General features: G+C 34.8%; 2 protein-coding genes across 7 annotated transcripts in view; both read left to right on the forward strand.

Moving 5' to 3' along the window:
- The window catches only part of LOC145739037 (synaptotagmin-15-like), an 82665-nt gene that overhangs the window by 18561 nt on the left and 39545 nt on the right, over positions 1-24559 (forward strand). The window lies entirely within an intron of this gene.
- On the forward strand, positions 968-23786 carry LOC145738978 (uncharacterized). 5 transcript variants are annotated; one of them, XM_081994245.1, is made up of 23 exons: positions 970-1109; positions 11758-12024; positions 12075-12588; positions 12645-13058; positions 13113-13526; positions 13577-13722; positions 13863-14039; positions 14103-14208; positions 15119-15324; positions 15378-16181; positions 16239-16512; positions 16570-17395; positions 17806-18051; positions 18108-18521; positions 18580-18868; positions 18921-19093; positions 19146-19335; positions 19390-19635; positions 21135-21503; positions 21556-21728; positions 21783-22008; positions 22345-23091; positions 23147-23786. In XM_081994245.1, exons 2-23 carry the CDS (start codon positions 11850-11852, stop codon positions 23704-23706), a joined length of 7689 nt encoding a protein of 2562 aa, XP_081850371.1. In that variant the 5' UTR covers positions 970-1109; positions 11758-11849; the 3' UTR covers positions 23707-23786. The 5 variants fall into 5 exon arrangements, with proteins under 5 accessions (XP_081850380.1, XP_081850371.1, XP_081850343.1 ...); XM_081994217.1 differs by having other exon boundaries at positions 13863-14208; XM_081994236.1 differs by having other exon boundaries at positions 13863-14208; positions 16245-16512.

Consider the following 24559-nt stretch of genomic DNA (forward strand, 5'->3'; position numbering starts at 1 on the left):
GACGGTTATTTTGACAGATACGTCAAAATGACAAATAAACGATTTTGTAGAGCACATTTCAAGCTTTCCAAAAATCTATCCCAATCTATCTAGGAACGTGGCTGTGTGAAAAATGGGAATCAGACACAGAAATCAGATGCCGGATTGAAAATGGCCGCAGTGCGTTCATAAAATTAAAAAAAAGTGCTCACCAATACTGATTTCGATCTTGGCTTGAGAATTCAATTTCTTAAACGCTATGCCTGGACAGTGTTGCTTTATGGCATGGAGGGAGGAACACTGAAGGTGAGCACCATGAACAGGCTGGAAGCATTCGACATGTGGGTCTATAGGCGTGTACTGAGGATTCCATGGACTGCAAAAAGAACCAACGATGAGGTCTTGAGAATAATCAATAAAGACTGCGAACTGTTAGACACCATTAAACGTCGAAAACCAATTTCTCAATTCGTTGTACCAATTCCTGCAATTGATAATTGAGGGGCAGATTGAGGGAAAGAGAGGAATCGGCAGGAAAAAAATTGCATGGCTCCGCAACGTTAGGCAGTGACATTCTTGAAACATCCGTAAGATTTTTTTAACTCAGAATAACCTCTTGAAATTGGACACTTATTACAACTTGAGACACCTTGTACATCAATTTATAAAGCAATAGAATCCTTACTGCTTGCCCCGGTATAAGCTTCTCGAAACTTTCTTCACTTAAATCAAACTAGGCTGCCTGGTTCCCACCATTTTGCGTTCAATTTGACTGTTATGCTCGATTCGACGTAATCTAAACTCTTAAATTCCTAGCGATTCCATAAGGTCCATCTTGACCAGTGCCCAAAAAAACTTAATTGCAGAATAGTTAACCGCAGGTCGTTATTCCATTAAAGAATCAACGATCGCGGCCAGTTCATATCGTTGCAACTGTTTTGTGAAAGTGATAGTTTTTGTTTTGGGGACAGGATTTTAATTCGCCTATACTTACGATGGATCTGGCTGGTCAGTTCGTATCCGATTTAGCTCGAGCGCGGCCTCGTCGATACTAAGAAACCGGACATTAAAAGTGAATTTGCTTCTTAGTGCCGCGATAGAAAAAATCGACTTGTGTCCATACGGATTAGGTACATATCCTTTTGATTTAGTTGAAATCTGTGCTGGTAGAAACACTTTGATTAACAGTTTTATTTTAAATTCTTAAATATAATTTTAATAACGTATTCAAAAAGATTCGTACGATAAAATCGTAATAGTTATTGACCTAACAAGGGTGGAAAGTAAAACTTTCCCGCCCGTGGTTTCGGTTTGGGCAAGCGGTTGAGGGCGAAGAAATCGACCTTCAAATGTGTTACTCATAATATTTATTCTACGATTGTCAAAATACATTAAATTGATCAACAATTTATAGACAAGTTTAAATCAGAAGAAATCAAATATACATTTGCTCCGAATGTGTATTTTTAAAACATAAAATGTAACTTGACTACACTCAGTGTGGTAAAGGGTCTCTTTCGCACTGATTATATTTTTGAAAACTAATCTCCAAGTATATATCTCCTATATCCAAGTATCTAAATTAGTGCAAGAAAGTGTACCTTACCTCACGCGATTAAGAAAACTACTTAATAATAACTTCCAAGTTTAATATTCTAATTCCATTCCTGAATATCTTATAAAGTTGCTATAAGATACCTGGGATCGTAAAAGGATAATATCTGGTGTTTTCAATCCCAAGAGAAAAAGGGTTGTAATGCCTATCCTGCTTTTAGATTTTGCATCAGGGAATTGAACACAACATTGAATTATCTATGTGTCATTAAGTTTCATACAATAATATTTTACGTCACTTTATGAAGCCTGGCAGAATTGAGAAACTAAAAGTGAATACTAAAGCTCAGTTTGTAATGCTGTTGTGTTGAAATTTTTCGAAGATTGTACGTCAAGCTACTGAGCGTATTTCAAGTTGGGCTTTTCATAGAAAAAAAATTATTATCTCGGTCAAAACGACTAGCAAAATGAACTTGTCTAGGAAATATTATTCACACCGACGTGGAAGTCTTAAAATCTATTTGTTATTGTTATTACAAAAGAAGAAGAAGTGTCTCTGTAAGCAAACGCATTTAACTAAAGTGGGACTTTACTTTAGGTAAGTTTCTGAGAATGATGTAAACGTCAATGTTTATAATGAATAGTTTGCATTTGAATGTTTTATAATAAACAGTGTGTTTCATAATATCTGCGCAGGAATCATGGAGCATATTCCAAAATATATTAAAAAATATGTAAAAAAGTGATTATTACCTTACTCCCTAAAATGGTGCGTTTTGGAGATATAGGTTTGGTTACAAGTTCCAACGTTTCAAGGAAATTTTAAAAAATTGATCATGTTTTTTCCTATAAAAGTTTTTTTTTCTAGAAAACGATTGACCTTATAGCTTATCAGCAGGAGTACTTTTTTTTAAGCTGTTTTCTGTACGATATAAGGTTTCGGAGATATTTGCAAAAAAACGCAATTTTTTTGTCACCCAGTATCTCTAAAATGCACCATTTTAAAGATACTAATTTAAATATGTTCCAGTTTACGAGCTTTTTACCGATCTTAGATTACCTACTTTCAAAAAATCTAATTATAAAACCAAACATTTTCCTTGTTCTTGTTTTATTGGTCCTAATAGCCATAAATGGGGTTATGTCGTTTTAATAAGTTAAGCCCAGACAAAGCACACATATAACACCATAAAAACGTGTTTAAACACAAATTGTATATTGAGTTTTTTCAAGCCAAATACTATCCACCGACAATCAAACTAAAATGACAAAACTGTTTTTGGAAAATCAAATCAAAACAAGCTTTATTGCCCCAAGTCGGATATAACTTAATTGACAAAGTAATTGGTTACATAAGTATTGATTTTTTGTTCCTATTTCAGAAACTGTGTCCTCTACCGACATAACCATTCTTTACAAAATAAGAGCTGATTAAATTTGCTACAAGTTTCATTCAGTCAAGTTTTTCGATATTTTTTATAGTTTTTGAGATATCCTTATATTTGAAAAAAAAAATGTTTCATATTTTTGCTTTTGTGACCAGTGCTTTGCTTTTGCTTCAGTAGCCACCAACAAGCCTGGTATATCTTGTGATAGACAAAAAACCGTAAAATTAGACTTTCAAAACTTCTTCACAATTCCGGCTTAAAGGCTACGGAACTTTTGATTAGTTTACCTCTTAAGTAGCCCAAACAAAGTTTTGAAGTTAAAAATTATATTCCAAGCATTTCCCTCTGTACCTTTTTTAAGCATTCCTTGTCTGGATTATAATAATTCAAAATTTCAACTGCAATTATTATTTCTCACTGCTGTTACACGAATTTTACATATAAAAAAAGACGTTATAAGTACGTAAGTGGAAAATAAGTAGTAACCGCTTAATATTTCTGTCGACTGTGGTAGTATTCAAGAGTAAAAATGTTTGCAGTGATAAAAACCTGAAAATAGAGAGTTATGGCACTTGATTTAGCGTCATTTGTTATTAACAATTTGCCTGATGACGTTTTAACCGTTTTTGACGCTAATGGTATCTCGACATCTGCGTAAAAATTTGAGTGGCGCAAAAACTATTGAATTTTTAGCAGAACAACAGAATCTTAACATTAACAGTTGACATCTTTTGTATAATTGTATTATATTATATTAATTAAAATCGGAATGGCACAAAAGCATAACTATCCCTATATTCAAGAAAGGACAGAAGACGCACCTAGACGACTACAGGGGCAAAACGCTGCTGAACAGAAGCATGAAACTCTTTATCGGCGTTTTGAAGGAAAGACTTGAAACAGGGAAGAACAACAAGGCTTCAGACGAAACAGATCCACGACCGACGCCATATGTATTATCAAACAACTAAAAGAAAAATCAATCGAATTTAATACACCAGCATGTCTGCTTCATGCGATTTGACCAAGGCATTTGATAGGGTTTGCCTCCGACATCATAAATATACTGATAGCGAAAGAAATGCCAGACACCATCGTAAGAGCAGCCCCCAGTCTCTATGAACAACATGACTAAGGTAAAGGCAACACATGACTAACGTAATGGTATGCTACGCCGATGATGCAGCTATTTTCGCGGAAACGGAAGACGATCTACAGAGACAACTACACAAATTCTGCCAGGTCAGCCAAGCGATGAACATGACCATATCTATAGAAAAAACGAAAAGCATAACCTTTTCTAAAGTTTCAGTAAGCTGGTAGTTCAGGACAAAATTATCGAGCAAGTCTCACAATTCAAATATCTGGGTATAGATCTGTCGAGTTATCACGACCCATCAGTGAAAGATCTAAGAAGCCAGATCAACAAAGCGTCTACCATGTCGTGCTGCTTAAGGGAGATAATATGGGCGAACGAATACATGCTAAAGGATAGCAAGGTCAGGATCTATAAGACTTGTATCAGGCCAATCATGACATACGGAATAGAAACCAGAGAAGAAACCAACAAAACGAAAAGGATGCTTCGAGTAGCCGAAATGAAAACCTTCAGGACTATAATGGAAAGAACAAGAATAGACCGAATTAGGAACACTGACATTAGGGAACAATGTGGGGGTGCAAGATATCGTAAGATGGGGGAGACAAAGAAAAAAATATTGGTACGCTCACGTGAGAAGCATGGAAGAGAGACTGCCATGCATCGCACTTGAAGGGAAACCAATAGGGAAAAGGGCACCCGGAAGACCACCTAAGAGATGGAAGGACAGCTGGCAGTCCACCTTCCAGGAACTGATCTAGAGGAACCTGCAAAACTAACAGATTGCGAGATCTTAAATATGAATAAGAAGAAGAAGAAGACAATGTGGGAAAATCAGTAAAATGTGAAATACCTTAAAATAAATTATTTTATTTAGCACAACAAAAGCGCAAGCTTGTCCGTTTGCCAGAAGTAAACTTTATTAGATTCTTACAGCACTGCGATAAACTTTAACGGTAAACGTTATATGAATACATACAGTGACACTATTTCACTTAAATCCTATTACCTCTCTAGTAAATATCAAACCGTCCGTTATTTCTAAAGTGTTAATAGTAAATGCCATACTGCCGTTACTCAACGTGTTATATCAAAGAACCATAACAATACTTATATTTAATTTATGTAAGTCACATATTGGTTGGTAATAATGCGACAGTCTTACATTAAAATAAAACGCAATGCATACAATTTCATCCATTCCATGTCAGATAAAGATCGATATGCAAAGAACAAACAAATTCATTGCTGATTTATCACAACTTAAATATGATTACTTTGCCGTGACCTTTCAAACTAAAAGTCTTGTTATTGACTTGAAAACTTGGTATCGCAGGAAAGTCAATTTCGTCTAAAAAATTATGGAAAAGATTTTTTTTTCAAAGAAAACATACAAAAGATATTTTTAGAAAATAATTCTGACGATATTGAAAGCAGTGGATAAAGATTTATTTGAGTATACAATAATACAAATACGGTAATAATTACCAAAATTATATTAAATTATACGCGCACAAAGTTAAACAAACAAAAACAAATCCAGTGAAAATTTTGAAAAGAAGGTTTGAAAAAACACCCCTATACATTTTGTACACCAACTGTTAAATAGGTTGCTAACAAAATTATATTACTTTGCCGGACTAGTCCGGAAATAACATTTTACCGGACTAGTAACGTAATAAATCATTTCCCGGACTGAAACCGACTACGTAATAGAGCATTACGATACAGCATGAAATAAATATCCATTCTTTCCAACAATGAATAACAAAGTTTTCTCTATAACATTTTGTTGAACTATCGCTTTTGGTTTTTCTGATAATAATTACAATAACTGTTAGAAAATGAATGTGTGAAATGAACCATTTAAATAACAATGTTTTTGTAAAAGCAAAACGTCACTCATTTTCTCCATAAATTGAAATTTAATAAAAATATCTTGTTATGTAAAATACCCGTTGTCGCTTGGTAGAGAAATTTTGTTTCTGGTATATCAACAAATTGACCACTTTGATATTTATTGAGATTTCAAGTAAGATAAACGATGTATTATTCTTTTTGTATTGGTTTTATGTCTTATAAAAAAATATGTAGGTCAAATAAAGTAACACAACTCATTTATTTAGCAAATCCCCTTCGAACCTTTCATATTGATTCAATATTTACATAAAAGGTAAAACAATATACCTTGAGGGAATAGGAGTAAGAACAAATCATTCTTAGTTTGAAATATGTCATATGGGAATTTGCATTGCATGCATTTAATGTTTTATGCTCTGTTAACCTTTTTAATTATTTAATATAATCTGTAATATTCTTAATTAATAAACGCATACCATATACCGTATGTCAATAATAATTCCATTAAGATGTGAGCCAGCTATGTGAGCTATGTAAACTTTTCAACATTGTCCCTTATAATATTTGAAGTAGAGTTACCACACAGATTAAAACGGAAATGGTTGCAAAACTGGCAAATAATATTTCATTTAACCATTACCTACTGATTAATATAGGTTAATGTAAAAATGATCGGAAATTAATTAAGCTAATCCGAATTTCCGGTTCATAATTTTGCAATTTGGTCAATGTCCTCTATAATTTTAAACAATGAGTTTGCATTGGACGATATTTAATAAAGTGTTTAGATGAATATTGTAAAGTGCATAAAATGTGTTAGTTCAGTACACTAAAACCATTAATTGCTATTTATAAAAAAAAGGTCGCTGGTTCAAATTCAGCTAAAGGCGGTTCATTTACATGAAATCAGTGGCAACAACGGATTTTCGTTCGACAACCCTAGTAACTGACGATATTTCTTGATTCTGTCGCTTAATCTCGACAGTTTTTGTTCTAATCAGTTTCTTTCTAAATGTTGTGGTTTTCGAGATATTGACTATTAAACTTGGTAATTTTCACTATTTAGAAGGCTGTATCAGGCGAACGGTTGAAGATAGAGCAAAACGGTTTACCCGTTCCTATCTTATTTTTTGAGATCTATGTTACAATCGTATTTTCAAAATTTAAAAAAAATGTAAAATTTTGAGATTTTTTTTTTATTTTGAAAATACCATCATAAAATAGATCTTAGAAAAGATAGGAAAATGTAAACCGTTTTGCTCTATTTTCAACCATCCTGCTACAGCCTTCCAAATAGTGAAAATTCCCATGTTTAATAGTAAATATCTCAAAAACCACAACATCTAGAGAGAAACTGATTACAACAAAAACTGTCTAAAGCGACAAAATCAAAAAATATTATCAGTTACTAGGGTTGTCGAACGAAAATCCGTTGTTGCCACTGATTTCATGTAGATGCGGCAACGCAGGAATCACTAAAATATTTTGGATGTATTTCCTATGGCCATATTACTTAATAACATTTTTTAATTTAAAAAGTTTAAAAATCGGAACTATTAGAATATAAAACTACCTCATAGCATGCAAAGTAAAAGAACCGTAAGTATTTATAAAACAAATCTAATGATGGTTAAAAAATCGAAACATCGGATTTTTTAGTCGGAACTGGAAGATTACAGAATAGTATTGGATTGGATATTCTTGTGAAATGTGTGTTTTTGGTAATGCAATTTTACACGCACATTTACATGCAACGAAATATTCGGTTGTTAAGTAAATCGTGATCTAGAGTTAATTAAGGTTGAAGACTGTCGACGTCTGTGAATCCCTTTGTTTACATTTATTTAAATTTTTAAGCAACTTTAAGTGGAGTTTATTGAAAGGTAAACAGGTAAACAATTTTAATTTAAATCGCATTTACGAATAATCGGCTTCAAATTGTGTTTGATCCTTCATAATGTTTTGTCCCAGAATTTATTTAATTAATTGTCAAGAAATTATCAGATGCATTGATTACTTTCATTATTTACTATGTTCAGTTAGTTTTTATTTTGAAAGTTATTTTGATGTTGTTAAAGAGAAATTTAGTATGACAATGCCCTTTGTTTTTACTTTTTTTTTGTACTGAACGTACTGAAATACATACTATACAAAAACAACTATAAGTCTTTTAATGCCACTTGTTTAGAGCACTTTTAATTATACAGGCATGTATTACAATGCAAAAACCGAGTTTAAATAAACTAGTGAAATTTATTTCTAAAATAAACAGACTGTATAATTTCACGATCTGCTGTTAAACCGCGACAACTGAAACACAGACTTAATATGTCGTACATTTAAAAAGAGATCGTTGGCACCGTTATTAATCTTTTGCTAGACAACTATTTACTTTCGCTTCTGAACCGATATTTTATCAAAAATGTCAAAAGTATCAACTGCTTTGTGTAACAACCTTGATACTACACTACATGGTTTTAATCTGCGATAGCAACTTATATGTACGTGTACTATACTGGCGGTAAAATGCTGTATAATGTTAAGTTTGTCAATGTTTATTGCCTATTGAAATAGAAAAAAAAATAAAACTGATTATTTGCTTAAAAATAAAGTTTTTCTTGAAGCGTGATGATGACAGTCCTGCACTATTTTTGTTCTCGAAATATAGACTTTCCCGCATTAGTACGTAAAGAAATCATTTTCCCACACTAGGGTGGCATAATTGTTAATTAGGTACAACATTTTTTGTGGTATTTCCACATTTGAGCTGGTTTAGAAATTCGGAATAATTTTACTAATGAATTCCTAGCAAGTTTTAAAAGTTCCAATAGTTCAGACCATTTGTATCTCTTATTCTGTCGTAACACCCTTCGGAGAACAGTATAGCTCATTTCATAGAGATTTTCTTTCATAGAGGTACTTCTTTTTTAATAGCAATAGACAGGATGTCTCATGTAAAAAAGACATTTGCTTGCTTATTTGTCACGTTTATCACATTTAATACGAGTTTATTACACTGTTTTGTAACATCGTTCTATTTTAATTTAATATCAATTTTAATTCCCTTAGTAAAAGTATATAAACTTACTTTCAGAATTAATATACCAACCTATCATTGTTTTGAAATATTATTTCTCTGAAAAGAGCGAAATAATCCATTATACGAGTAAGAAGCGTGGGAGTCTTGTGAGTGCTGAAACTATTTAAGACCTAGTTTCTTAACATCGCGTTCATTAATCTATTTTCACATCAACTTTATAGAGCAGGAAAATTCATGTCATTCATGTCAGTAGCTATAATACACGATGGTGGAATATTATGTTATTTACCACGTGGCACCCTCTGGATTAAAGTATAATGTATAATAACGATTATTAATATTCCAATAGTCACTTATTTCTCAGAATGAACTTGATCCTAATAATTACTAAAAGTTTTTGAACTGTTCTTAAAATGGTAACGTGTAGAATATTTAACGCGCCCTTCCTTGTTATTATCATGTTATGTATAATGTATATTTTCTTTACCACTTTTCCTCGAAGCGTACTTGACTGTTAATTAGAGTCTTATGCAATGCAAAGTTCTATTTTTCTTATGCATTATCCGTTACAATTACACGGTAGTATGGAGCGAAATTATTTAAAACCAATTATGTCACTATTAACAATATAATGATTGTGCCAATATGTAAGTAATGAGGTGGGAAATAATTTAATCTTATTCTATTTGTTTTGTTTTGAAACCAAATCAAGTTTTTCCACATAAATAATCAACATTTTACTTCTTTCTTTAACTTGATGGTATAACAGTACTGGACCACTTGTACTAAAGTAATTAACACGTCCCATTTCCGAATTGCTATATTGTAAAACTTTCTCCCGCCTCAACTTGCGTAACAGCGGTAATTACAAAATTCCGTAGGGACAAAAAGGACCGAAAGTATAAATTTAAAATTTTATGTAAACGACTAAACCGGATTATGTAACGGACTGGATCAAATTCGATTTGCGTCGTCACTTTGCGGAGAAAATTTTGAAGAAAGGAAAAAGTAACCGCAAAATCTTTAAGCGGTATCTAATCGATTTTCGTGCGATTTACTTTCGTCAAATTCGTCTGTCAGTTACAGTTTGGCAACCGCAAGCCATATGATTATTCCGGCTGATTGACGTATACGACGTAAACCACAATAAACAGTAAAGAACGTGGTTCTCAAAATGTAGCTTCATATCTTCGGCACTTCCGGTTATACCGAAAGTAGACAAACATCGATATTTTAAATGTGTAGTAACCGGGTTCACCACTTGTATTGTTTTACTCTTGAATTCTAAAACGATCTTAAGATACGGTGAGAATCAGAGCAAAGTGAGTTAATAACGTAAGAACGTAACAGACAAGAATAAGAAATGTTTAACATAACATTTACGTAACATTATTATGTCATACAATTTTATTTGAATTTTTCCCATATTTTTCATGTATAATTTAATCAATCTACCTGTATCTGTTTTGGACATTTTAACATTTTTTATATTTGATGTTTGCAGTCGCGTAATAGTAATTTTACTGTTCCTCTATCAAAATGTGTTTTTACGTTGCTTTTTGATAAGTACGGTGGTTCTGACATTGCCAGATAGTTTCTGGAAATTGTTAGATAGTTTCAGGATATGTCAGAAATCAGCTTACTTTCTGAGTTTGAGTATGCCTGAATCTTATTATAACTAGCCAGATAGACATTACAATTCTCGACTAATTCCTAGAAGTTGCGTCACTTCCCAAAAAATAGTAGGTTACCAAGTCACTTACTTCTTGATATACGTATATCTATACTCATGTTTAGTAGCTTGCTTATTTTTGTATGTTGTTACAAAAGGAACATTTGTACTATAACTTAGAACATAGGTATTTTCCAAAATGTCTTAATAACTCAATCCCATCTAAAAATAATATTTGATTTAGTCTCTACTAAACCAATATACTACATTTATCCAATTATCAAAGTAATGGATAGTTCCGTTATGCCGATGATACGGTTTTGATAGCCGATATTATGAACGATCTACAACATATCGTAAATATGATGAGAGAACACAAAGCCATGGGACTGAATCATCAATACCAAAAAAACCAAATTAATGGTGTTCACAGGTGTATAACATATAAATAGCAAAAATACATGATGAAATGTTTTGACAACCAACAATGGCATGTATGCACTTAAAAACCGTCACATTAGTATCAAATCAATAGTAAAGTGCGTGAACAAGAATTGCGGAAGGTCACAGTCACATTCTTTATTAAAAGAAAGTTGATTACTAGTTCTTGAAGGTTAGCAATATGGTTTGCACGACTAGATTTCGTGTCAAATAATGATCACATACGTTTATGGCCTATAAAATGTATTTTCACTCGGGGATAGAAATTTTGGTAACATAATTTAAGATAGAAAAAAATAACAACCAAATTGTTTAACATCAGAACATTAGAAAGCACAGGACCAAATTAGTTTAAGTTTTCTAGCTGATAAACATATGCAGAAACGATTATTATTAGAAATCAAATATGTTATTACTGACCTGATGGTTTTACTTCTTGCGATCCATCATACCAATCTACGTACAAAGAGAAATTACTATTACAAGTTCAAGGTAGCAACCTCAACCATCTGTCGTCGATGCTATGCTGAAAATCATATCTTAATTTTTATTCTTCTTGGGATTTGAGGTCAATATCTTTTACGTTTATAACTATTATTTATACAAAAGTATACAGGGTTTCACAAATATGTATGTAAGGGAACTGAATCAGTTGCACCTATTTTAACTTCTGCATTATGAAAATTACAAAAGTGTATACAAGCACCTTTCACTTAATCAACAGGATTGTGAAACCAAATTAGAAGTGTTAGCTGTAAAAACGAAACAATGAAAGTTCTACTTCTTTGAAATTTTGGCTTTGAATGCAAATTCAAAATGTGGACAATACACAGCGTCGTGCTGTTTAGCTTATGGACTTTAGTGTACGGTGTTCGAGTACCAAATGAGTGGAATGAAGCAGCTGAAACTAACGTAAACAATGTCAGAAACCCAGTGTACGGTTACTATCCTAGTAATACTCAACAAAGAGCCTACATAGACAGCACTCCAGGTAAGAAATTATTAATCATTCACACATCATCTCACTCATTGGCTTTGCAGATAGCTTTAAGCTTCAAACAACATTGTACCCACCACTGGTGTCATCACCAAACACCGCTGAAAGCTTAGTGCTATATCCAGTTCACCCCCAGAAACATAGCCCTGTGTATCAAACTCAAAAATTGCAAGCAGATCTACCTGGTTATGCTAGCACGCCACTAGTACAAACCGGTAGTAGTAGTCTTTTACCGGGATATTACTTGCAAACTCCTCTTAAAGCTCCAAACTCACTAAAAAGGAACGTAATTAAAAAATCGGTCACAGAGGCTAAGAATCCTCTACCACCTTTGTTAAATCCAAGATATCCAGAGTTGCAAATACCAACAACAGTCCAATCTGACTATCCGGCAGGACTGCCGGAAAAAGTTATTACTAGTTTGAATTATTTGCAAAACTTAGCTAGGAAAAGTGACCAAAACACTATACCCACCTACCAGTCTTATCAGGTCTCACCCAGTAATGTTGTGAGGATCAAACCTGTGTTAGAGTTACCAGTTGCCCAAACTACAAACAGGTATGTAACTCAAAAACCCAACAGCTGCAGAAATATCGTTTATAGAAAAATTTTAGGCTGAATCTCCCACAACAAGTCCCGTACAAACCGAAACCAAATTCCAAAAAACCAAAGTCACAAAAAACTAAATTTATAGTACCAGCCACTGAACACTATTCCACTAGTCCACTAGGTTTCCAGTATAAAGAGGAACCGGAAGAAGTAACCACCAAAAAATCTAGAGACATCTTCTTTGTGCCCGAAAGTTACAGTAACGTCCGAGTACAGGGCAGTAATAAAAAGAAAAAATACGTTGACCCTTACTCGAAAAAAGAAAGCAAAACTGTACTAAGCAAAAAGAAGTTAGACAGACCGAAAACCAGCTTTGAGTACTCTTTTCCCGACAACTATGGTCGGGATACAACAAGTGACGGTTCCACCAAAAACTCAATCAAATCAGGGTCAGGAAAAACCAAAACCTACTTTGACATGTAAGCCCCATTCTATTTAACTGAATTCTTTAAACGCACTTATAACATTTGTAGACCTAAAAAATTTGACAAAAACTACCGAGACGACACATTACATGAACCAGGAACTGACGAAGATTTTGAGCTGGACGATGATGAACAAGACGGAATTACAGATGAAAGTGAAAAAATTGACAGTATTTCCGATGACGATGAAGAAGAAGAGGAAGAACAGGAAGAAGAAGAAGAACCGGAACCAAAATCAGAGAAGGCGGAACCAGAAACTAAGGTTAGTGATCAAGAAGATGAAACTAGCGAAGAGGAAGAGAAAGCACCTGAAACTGTCAATCCAAATGAAGGAGTAGTCAATGTAGAGGCGTTAAATGAACATGCTGAACCCAAACCTGTTGCCACCCAACCGATTTATCCTGGCCCAGGTTTGTGGGCAAAACCTGGAATAAAACATCGACCGCATGTTACTCCTCACAAGTAAGTATTTCTATTAGTATTAGAACTTGTTGTTATGAGTTGTTTTATAGGTTCTATAATTTGCCAGAAGATAAAGTAAAACCTGATGGCCATGACGTTTTCGATGAATTGGAGCAATTTTTCGAAAAGCAGAAAACAAATTTTGATAACAATATAAATCAACCTATCCCAAAAGCACCAGTGTCAGCGAGTAATCGTAAGTATCAGCCTAGTTAATCAGCAAATCTATCGAAAGTATTAGAAAAGCATTACGACAAACATGTGTAAACGTTGTATTCTCAAACTCTCTGTCGAACTTACCAGAATCTCTAATTAAGAGTGAACTTTAATTTTTAGCTACACCAATTTATAATTACCGTGTGCCAATTAAAGCACCAAAACCACCAAACCCACTAGTCGTCTATGACCCGTTTAACGACGCGACTCATCCAAAGTCAGGCAAAATTTATCATTCTCCAGCTAGCATTGACAGGACCGTAAATCCAGAAGCAAGCGGCAGTGAACTAAATAATGGTGAGTCTGTTGTTGATCCTGAAACTGCAACAGAATTTGTTCCTTTGAGAATTTACACTCAAGTGAGAAAAACTGAAGATGTTGCACATGAACCTTACAAACCGGAACTCGGCAGATTGAAGGCAGTCATAAAGGACTCTAAAGTGCAAACTGTATATTCTGAGGAAGGGTAAGTTTCATATCATTTTTTAAGTAACTTAGTAAAGAGTATTCTACCATTTGTAGAATAATTAACACACCTCTAGAAATTCAACACATATGTGTGTTATTTTGAACCCTGCCCTTTGGACTCTGATCTTAGAATAACACCTGTTAGATGGTTATTGTGTTGAGCCTAAATTCCACACTTGTTCTTCTGATTAAATTCTAAAGTCTTTGTAGAGGTAGGCTGCTTGATTCTGTTAGATCTAGTTTCATGTTCCCGAATAATATCCACTTTTCGCCAGCAAGCAATTTACAGTGTTAAATTATGTAAATTATTTCCATTGATTCCCATTTCATTTCCAGTGGTTTTAGGCGTATTCTGGTCATAGTTTTAACCCGAGTTTGAAGCTGTAGTAGCATAGACTATCTTGTTTTGTCAGAATGAGGTAAAATTAAATTCATCGGTCCATCCATCTTGTAGCTTCAGAACCACTCGTGCATGGGTCTTAGCTGCCTTTACAACTCGCCTCCATCTATCCCTTTCTAATGCGACCTTCTTCAAGTCCCGTATTTCTTGTCTCTCCTAAGTATTGTCCCATCTGAGCCATGGTTTTCCTAAATGTCTCTTTCCCACTAGGTTTTGCCCCCATATTCCCTGATAAGATGTTCGATCGGCAATCTCTGTACTTGTCCGGCTCATCTGAGCCTTTGTGATTATATTTCGCTTACTAAACTCGATCTTTTATACATGTTCTTGAGCTCTTCAATCGTTCTTATTCGATATTGACCCTGGCTTTTTTCCGACAATATAATATTATATCTTTGCAACAAATACAAGAAAATTGTAGCAAAACAAATCTATCACTAACCAACAGGCTTAATAATAACAACTACTGAAAATTTGTTTAAAGAAAGAATTAACATCCCAATTTTAGGTACGAAGATGCTGCATACGACCATGCTGGTCATGAAAAAAAAGCAGAACAGGATGAAAATTCTGCCGCATTTGAAAAAGAAAAACTAGCACGAGGTGATACTAAAAAACTGAAAGAAAAAGAAAAGATACTAGAAGCGGAAGTGGAAGAGGACGTGGAAGAAGATACGGAGGATGAACAGTCCAAAGTTGTTCCTTTAGTTTTAGGTAGTAGCATATCAGAAAACTCATAATATCAGTTCTCACAGAATTTGTTTCAGATAATCTTGATTCCGATACTTCAGATACAACTTATCCAACTCAGGCAACGCCAAATCATATATCAGAGACACCTAAACCAAGTCAAGTAAACACAACAAGCGAAGCTCCAAAACATGATCAGGCTAAAAATTTCGTATCTAGCGAGGAAATAACTACGACTGAAGTAAAAGACAAGAACAACGGTGATGTCCAGATGGAAATTGAAAGTGAAGTAAAATTTGTGACGCAACCCAATAATAGTGCAAAAGCGCATAAGTACGTGAAAATATTTCCTAAAGTCTTAACGGATGTTACCACCAAAGAAGATGTTGACGATAAGAAAGATGAAAATGAAACCGACGATGATGATGAGGAAGAGTCTAGCTCTAAGGATAATATTGACAAGGACGATGAAGAAAATGAAGATGATTTTGATAGCAGTCACGACTATTCTACTGAAGGTTTCAGTATAGAGGAAATAACACCTGGATCCGACTATTCGGACAATTTTAAGGACTTTACTATACCAGGGTTTGATGATAGTACTACGGAATCAAGCACTGTGTCAAGCATTGAAGCATTGACTGCAAAAACAACATCAACCTCCCCATTACCACAAACCGCCGATAAACCAGCAAAAAACATTACTAGTGATGGTAATTCAACAAAACATGAGAGAAATAAGCGTGATGCTGATCCTGACAGTCCTTATGAAGAAACAGATATTGACACAGATTTTATTGATAAAATTAAGCATTCTTTTGCTGCAGCAACTCCAGAACCTGATCCAGATTTTATTAAATACCCTTACTACAACAAGCCCAGTAAGTTTTATTTAAAACAAACACAAAATAAGAACAATTCACTTCTTTACTACCCAGTTTTAGATATAAATAAAGACTCTCCTATACGGTATGCAGAGGATTTGAAAAATATTCCAGTGAAAAAGCCGGGAGAACTGTCGTTCTACAAGTTGGCCGATAAGATGGAGTGTCCCGAGGTGGTTCCCGAGATTGATCCAATTCCTGAACACGTAAAAAATGCCCGTGAAACTGATGAATATGAAGATGATGAGGGTGATGAGAAGGAGTATCCTCCAGAACCAGAAGCCCCACGAGTAATTTTGGGTGACAAGATTGACTGCTTAAAACTCAGGTAAGATTTTAGTAATTTTACTTGCCTGTGCTGTATTAGTACAAATTGGCGTTCCAGGTATTTTGGTGAGAATCCTCTGGATAGTCCGTTCTTCAGAGAAGAAACCATTGACTCTCCTAAACCTATATTTAGTGACTTGGCTAAAACGACTACCTCAAAGTCCGATTCTGCTCCTAAGTCCAGCATTACTACCAGCCAAATAAACCCTAAGTTAAATGAAATTCCTGACCAACCAATAAAAAAAGCAGAACCTCAAGTGGAATCAACAGTTAAAGAAAAAGTTATTGATAGTCGGGAACCAGAATCTGTTACTACTACAGAGCCGTCAACCGAATCTGAAACTTTAACTACAATTGCCACTCCACCCAGTGAAAATGTGCAAGCCGAAAGTGTGCATTCAAATCAACTTATTGTCAAACCGTTGCTCAACAAACCGTTGGAGTTTACGACAGAAAGTAACTTAGTTACTCTCATAACAACCCCAAAATACACTATTCAACTTACACCAAACAACATCTACGATCAGATTAAGTTGTTAGATCATTTACCTGAAAGTGAAGACTATGGTGATGTTAGATCAACCACAGTACCAGTGTCGAGAAAACAGTCTGAAAGTATCAGCGTCCCGCTGATTAAAAGAAATGACAATGTAGATGAAATTATTATCAATCGTGAAGCAAAAGAACTGAATGAAGTTGAGAATGGTGATGATGAGGAAGATGGCAACATCAATGATGTAGTCTTAGAACCGGAAGCATGGAGGAGATCTAGATTGCCCTATAGAAGACCAGTATATGAGATATTTGATGTAAACAGGTTCTTGACTACCACTCCGTTCACGTTAATTAACACAGCTTCGACCACTGTGCTACCTAAAGATAAGGTATGTATATCCAAAGAATAATGAAAGGATTTTTTATGTTAAAGCAATTTGGTGTAGTGTATTACTGATCTATCTTACTTTTTGTTGAATTGTTGACAGTTGTCTAGAACTGCTACTGATCTACATAGAGTGCTTAATAAGATGCTTAATAGCCTAAGCCTTCTAATTATTTACTCTTTGAAGTGTTTTTTCTTAACAATGTTTAGTAATGGGTTGTTATGTAAAATGTTATGTTTGAATGTAAGTTTTATCATTGCGCATACTTTAAAATAAGTCCTGAAGTTCTTTACTTTCTTCATCCAGTCATAAGGTTTTTCCATCAGTTCATGGCAGTTTTAAGAAATTTTTGAAAATATTAAACTTGTGTGAGTATAATAAGAAAATATTTATAACAAGAAATAATATTCCAGGTTATGAGTGAAGTATTTTACAAGGAACAAATCAAGCCCAACGAACAATTAAATGTATTTGCTGATATTATAAACAATATCAAAAATGCTAGCCAAGCTGCGTCAACCCCAGAGCAGTCCCACTCAGATTCTGTTGAACAAAGTTCCGTAACAATAAGCTCATTAGAAGATTCTATAATAGTACCAACTGAACCATCAAACATTCGAGTTCGGAAACATCCAATTACTGATAGTTTCCAGCAGGCAGTAAGAACAGCTATTTGCACACTTTTCATTTTGTGTTACTACTTGTAATTTTTCAGAATGATATTAAAGATTCCTGGTCTCCATCCAAAGTAGTGCCAAACAGACATCCTCAACGTCGCATAAAACGCCCACATTTAGCTAAAAAGCCATCTACAAGGCCTAGTTCAAACAAAATTTCTGAAGCGTCCAGCGAGGATGATAATCGCACCACTCGTCGGACCGCTCCAAAAATTAAAAAGAATCGAAGACGAAAGATTTCTACCTCAACTACCACTGCCACACCTAAAAGTACTAAAACTCTGGAACCTTACGAAGAAGCAACAAAAAATCACAGACCATATTTAATCGATTTTATTGAGGATGTTGAGGCAGTAGTGGGGTTGGTGCCACCAAGCAGTTATCAATACAAAACTATAGTATCACCAGAAGAAGACTCTGATTCTAAAGGAAGCAACAGAGTTTCCCAACAGGTTATTATGCAATACGTTATTCTTAATCATTTCTTCATTTTGAATCAACACATTCTAGGTGTATGATTATCGTAACGGCATACCCAAAACTGTGACTGAACCAGTAGAAGTTAAACCAGTGACCGAAATTGAAGAAGATTTACCTTCAACTCGGTCCACATTTAACTACTATGTCCTTGGGATGAAACCACCCGAGAAACAACGAGCACGTCCATATTCAGAGTTTGCAAGCAACAGTGTTTTACCAAATGATAAATTGTTGCGCCGAAAAGTAGCTCATGTAGGGTATAGTAGGTTTAAACGATCAGCGGCTAGGCCTGCTTATGCTGATCTTTCAAGAAATAGAGGTATTGTATCCAAGCAGTTTGGTTCTAGCAAAAATCTAAAGAGTCATTTTAGGTCGCCAAAATGAAGGTATTGAAAAGTCAAGTGATACTGATGACGCTGACGACTATGTACCTCACAGACACAAAACCTATCATTACGACGAGAAAACTGGACGAATTATTTATGATAACAAACCGAAAGAAGACAAATCAGAAGAAGAAGAATATGAAGAAATTGAAGTTTCCGTAAGCTTTGTCTAACTAAGACAATGTGAGATGTTATTAATGTTTTAATCAGGAATCACCTGGAATTTACCTTGAAAGAGCTGAAGGAGCCACTCATCCTACTCCAGAAAAAGTTACCACAAAGTTGTTGTTAGCCACTGCAACGCCTCCTTCTAAAGGAAAAGGACTGCTTGATTTTGTATCAAAACTTAAAAGCAATCCTTCGTATAAAAGCATTCCAGATCCTACTACTCCTAAGCCAGGTTGGAAGTTTTAAACTCACTCTAATTTCCTCAAAAAAACACAGCTCATTTAAGGTGCTGCAACCACAATTACTGAAGCTTTCTCCACACCAGACCCAAAAAGCACTAATCCACCAGAGTTTCTGAGCATCTTGTCCAAAGTAAAAAGTGATAAAAATTATAAAATCATTGAAGATCCTAAGGAGAGTCAGAGCAAACTCAAACCAGTATCAACTACTTCAGAACCTGTAAGTGAAGACGATGAAGAGGAGGATGATGATGAAGAAGCCGATGATGAGGAAGAGGCTGAACCAGCCCCAGGTATGACTTCACTCCTTCTTAGTTCCAAATAGCTTTTGGTGTTGGTTAATCACGACAAAAGGCTTGTTTCAGGCAAGCCATTAACACGACCAGTTAGACAAATTTCAAACTTGAATATTTTTAATGTCGGAGACTTTCTGCCTAAAATACAGACTCCTATTGAGTCGAATATTCCTACTAACTTCTTTATGACACACGTTGTTGAACGAATTTTTCCTCGTCTAAGATATATGACTCCGTACGATATTGCCAGGGAGAAATATAAGCAGACCGATTTGTATAAATTCGTTTCAAGTGAGTAATCAAATGTCATTGAAACGAAAAGTGTAAAAAGTTATCAAAACAACTTAAATGAGAATATTCGAGATTAAATTGTTGAATACTAATTCTGGCGATACTTTTGCTTTATTTGGATTGGTAGAAAAACATTGATACAATCTAAATGCTACTTTTTAGGATGTAGAACATCTGTCTTAGGTTGTACTCGGATTGTAGTCAAATTGTACCTGTAATACATATTTATTCGTATTTAAGGTTAGTAAAACACTTAAGAAAAAAATTCCAATATAAATGTAATCTAACTGAATTATTTTATATTTGAAACATTGGCATCTCTCCACCATATTTTAAGTTTAACTGAATTGAAAATTAATTCTTAGTGCCGATGCCTAGTTTCTAAACTGTGTTCTAAAAGTGTTTAGATGTTCTAATTCAAGTTTCAAAGCGACTCTCGGTAGATAGTAGAAGATTGTAGTTTGGAAAAGAGATTCAGCAGCATTATGCGTCATACACTTAAACCCATTTCATTTTATATGTATGTATTTCTAATTTATCTTGCTTACTGGCAGACTTTGGCTTAATGGTGGAGGCTTTATTTAACCTAATGATACTAGTGGGGTTATTCTGATAAGTAGTAGTCGCTTGGCTATAATGACAATTTGAAACATAAAAACTACAAATTTGCACTTAAATTTGTGGGTTTAATACTACAATGGAGATTCTGGGCAGAATATGCAAAAGCAAATATCGTTATCAAAGCAGTCAAAATGTTAGTATACCTGCAAGCTATAATCTTAAGTAGTTGCCTCCTTTGCCCATATTTTTTTTTTGTAATCCAACAGATAAAAATTACAACTTTGCAGTGAAAGATACTATATGGCTTTGCTCATAAACATAACTACTTGCAAAATCATTTTCAAAATCAGGTTTTCTGTAAAAAAGTTATTAAAGCCTTGACATTAGCACAAGTAAGTCCTTCTACATCCGCATTGAAAATTATCATTCTGGGTTTACCTACATGAGTAAGCATATTTTCTTTCATCCTCGCTTTTTTAGACCAATGTCTCATTTGCCTGAAAAAACTTTAATTTAATCTAGATGTTCATTCGGTGTTTTAAATTAACCTTTATATGGCTTCTTAACATCATTCTTTTTACATTTCTATCACCATATTTCGGCTTATTATACCGAGTATATCAAAATTACTGACTTTCTTTCAGGTTTAGTACAAAATGCTCCAGGAGAGCAAAGTTTCTCAGGCTTCCAAATCTTTAATATCGGCGACTACTTACCTACAATTAAACCGATCGTTCCCAAAACCGCGATTGACTACTCAAAGTACAAAACTATCGAACGATCACACCCCAAAGTTAACACTGACGAAGCCGAAGCCAACGACTCTGAAGTAGTAACTAGACCACCTGAAGATAGTAAACCTATTGTTAGGCAACATGTAAGAAATCGAGGTGGTCGCCCTGGTATTAGAAAGGAAGAAAGCATTGACCGTCCTGTTGTCAGTACACCAAAATCTAGACCACAATTGAAAAGTGTTGCTTCTGCAGAGCCAAAAAGTACTACTCAAAGAATTGGTTTGTATTTCTACATTTTGGAAGAAAACCTTATTAACTGCTTGAGTTTTAGTGCAATTAAGGAGAGGTACTAGATTTACAACGCCGAGAAGTACCGAAGAAACCACTTCAGCAACTACTAAAGTCGTGACAAGAAGAAGTGGAACTCGTAGAAAACCTTTACCCAAAGGATTTAGAAGCACTTCCAGCCCTGATTTTGGAGAATACAGCGAAGCTACTGAACAAGTTAGCCTTTACAAAAGTCCCACATTTTCCGCAAATACATAGATGCTATTTTAGGTGGAGAGGATTTATCCAGTAAATCAAAGCAATGAAAGTGTTGCTACGTCTGAGAGCCAGAGTAAAACCAAAAGAGTTTACAGAAAAAGACCAATTAGGATAAGGCACACTACAGAAAGACAAGAGGAAGATGATGCAACTGTTGATCGTATAGTCAGACGTAGTCTTACTTCGAACAATGGAGGAACAAGCGAACATTATGATAAAAGCTATCTAGGATATTTAGGTACCTGATGACTTGGGTATTGCACGGAAAAGGGGAGCACTGATTGTAAATACTGTAAAAATGACTTAGTAAAGAATTTAAAATGATTGTGGTGGTATTTTATTTCCTGTTTTCTGTCCTGGGCAGCTTGTAGCTCAGTTGTAAACCTTACAAGTGTTACGCACATTCCAAATGTATATACACAAACATGTAGAAACTTAGCTTTTACCAGAAAACTGTATTATTGTATGTGGGGTACAGGTCTGAAATTATGAAAATGTCTTACAGTAAAGGTATATAATTTCATAGGAACATTTTTCTTTCTTGGAAACTTTTAAACCTAAGTTGTTATTATAGATGAACCAGAAGTTGACAAGATCTACGAAGAAATCAAAGAAGGCATATTAGGAACACCGCCATATGAATTCAAACCCGACAAGGATAAAGACACAAGCGAAAGCAAAAAAGACCTTGTGAACGAAAAAGCTAAAGATGTAGAGATTATTGATCAATTTTACGATAAATCCCAAAAGCATGGTGGAAACTATAAAAAGTTGGAAGATCCAATTGAAGTGGATAAGCCCGACGAAGTAACCGACGCACCACTTGAGCAACCGGACAACGAGGAAAAGAAGAAACAAGAAAACTCTACCAATATTGAAGACATTAAGCCGCTAGAAAATAAGACCAAAGAAAGTGCGATACTTTTAATAAACGCTACCGCCCTTTCAAAAGCTATCGACAGTGTTGACAGTTTAGAAGAAGAAACCAAAAAACTTCCTAAAGCTATTTTATTAAACGAAACTGAAAGTCTGAAAAATGTAACACGTCCAGTCAAAAGTGTAGTAACCGACAAACCGACTCAGGCAACCGAACTAAAGCAACATACTGATGATGTCAAGGTTGTTAACGAAAATTACGACAAAGCTACAAAACCCGGAAGTAGCTACACAAAATATGAAGAGGAGGAAGAAGAAGAAGAAGATTACAAAGTGGATACTGAAGATGAGGACGTTGAAACTGCCGCTGATGAACCTTACGAAGCAGAAGATGGTGAAGTAGAGAAGATTGAAGAAACAAAAGTAGAGGACGTTGCCATAGAAGGTAATTTGAAAATGTTTGTCATTAACTAAACTTATACGCAACAAACACTTTACAGGAAGTTCCAAGAAACCAACTGCAGTGGTTCCAGAACCCACCTTCAATCAATCCAAGACGCAAGATGACTATAAACCAGAAGAAGAGACTGTTCTAGATGAGCCTCTAGACGCAAAAGAGGACAAGGAAGAAGTTGAAGAACCCCAACCAGATTCAGACTATCCTGAACCTCTTGAAGATGAATCTGAAGATATTATCCATGACATTGAAACTTTCGACGAACCTACTACTTCTACCACAACGCAGGCACCTAAAGTGGTTCCGAAACTGTCAGATGTAGCTCCTAAGCCAGATCATTATTACACCGATCCTCAGTTGCCAAAAGAAGTGAACAAACTGGGCTCACAGAAGGTTCCAGTTACTTTGTCCTCCGAAGAAATCGATCAAATTGCGGTTGAAGGAGACGTGGTAGAAGAAAGAACAAAACCTCAAAGGCGGATACTCCTGAGAGCTGCCAAAAGGGTAAATGATGAGACTGAAGCGGTAAAAGAGCATACTACAGAAGGACCCGTTTTTGAAAAGGATCCTAGTAAGAGGTTGTACTATTATGTTCCAGAATAAGTTAAGCTTAAATTGTAAATAATGTGATATATCAGTATTTTAATAAATTCGTTATTGTTGTTACCTTATGGGAATGATAATTGTTTTATTTACTTACCCAAACTTTATCTCTACAAATCCGAATTAGTATTCTTGAGCATATTTTCATGTAGTAAGTAAAATTATTGAAAAAAAATCTTTTAGATATTGTTGTGGTCAGGGATAGGTTCAAACTTAAAAAAGATAGGTAACATTAAATGTTTGCCTGTTATTCGGTTAGTAGAAAAAATATTCTGAAGTCAAGAATCTTAAATTCAAAATAAGGCTTAAACATACAAGTGTGGTAAAAGAAAAACCGAGGATAGGAAACCGTGTAACTGACCGAGAAACATTGATTAATGCATGCGCGAGAGAAAGACAGAAAACTCAATAAAAACTCTAGTAGGCGAAGACTTCCTGGCAGTGTTGTCACGTTGTCAGAAACCTATCGTGAATTCATCGACTAGATTAGGACCGTTTCTAGATATTTCGATAAAAGAGGTTTTACTGTTTGGTCTGCTTTTTGCATTTATTTTTGAATAAATGGACGAAAACAACAGAAATGTGTGCTATTTACATAAAAAAGACTACGAAGCGGTCCTACAACTTAATGTATGAAACTGCCCCCTTATCGCTTCTATTGAACTACTACAACTTGATCAATGAGAGAATTAAGAGATTTATGGTTTTGATTACTTTCAATCAAATTACCAAATAATATCAAGGTTAGTGGTCCATTTTCATCAATTTAAGTAATCTGAGTAACTTGATTAACTAAAATATTTTTTTTCGTTAAACATTTAACTGAATAGCTGGGGTCTAAGACACCCACATA

This window comes from Ips typographus, linkage group LG1, assembly GCF_016097725.1.
Source record: "Ips typographus isolate SLU linkage group LG1, UJ_Ityp_2.0, whole genome shotgun sequence".
Lineage (NCBI taxonomy): Eukaryota > Metazoa > Arthropoda > Insecta > Coleoptera > Curculionidae > Ips > Ips typographus.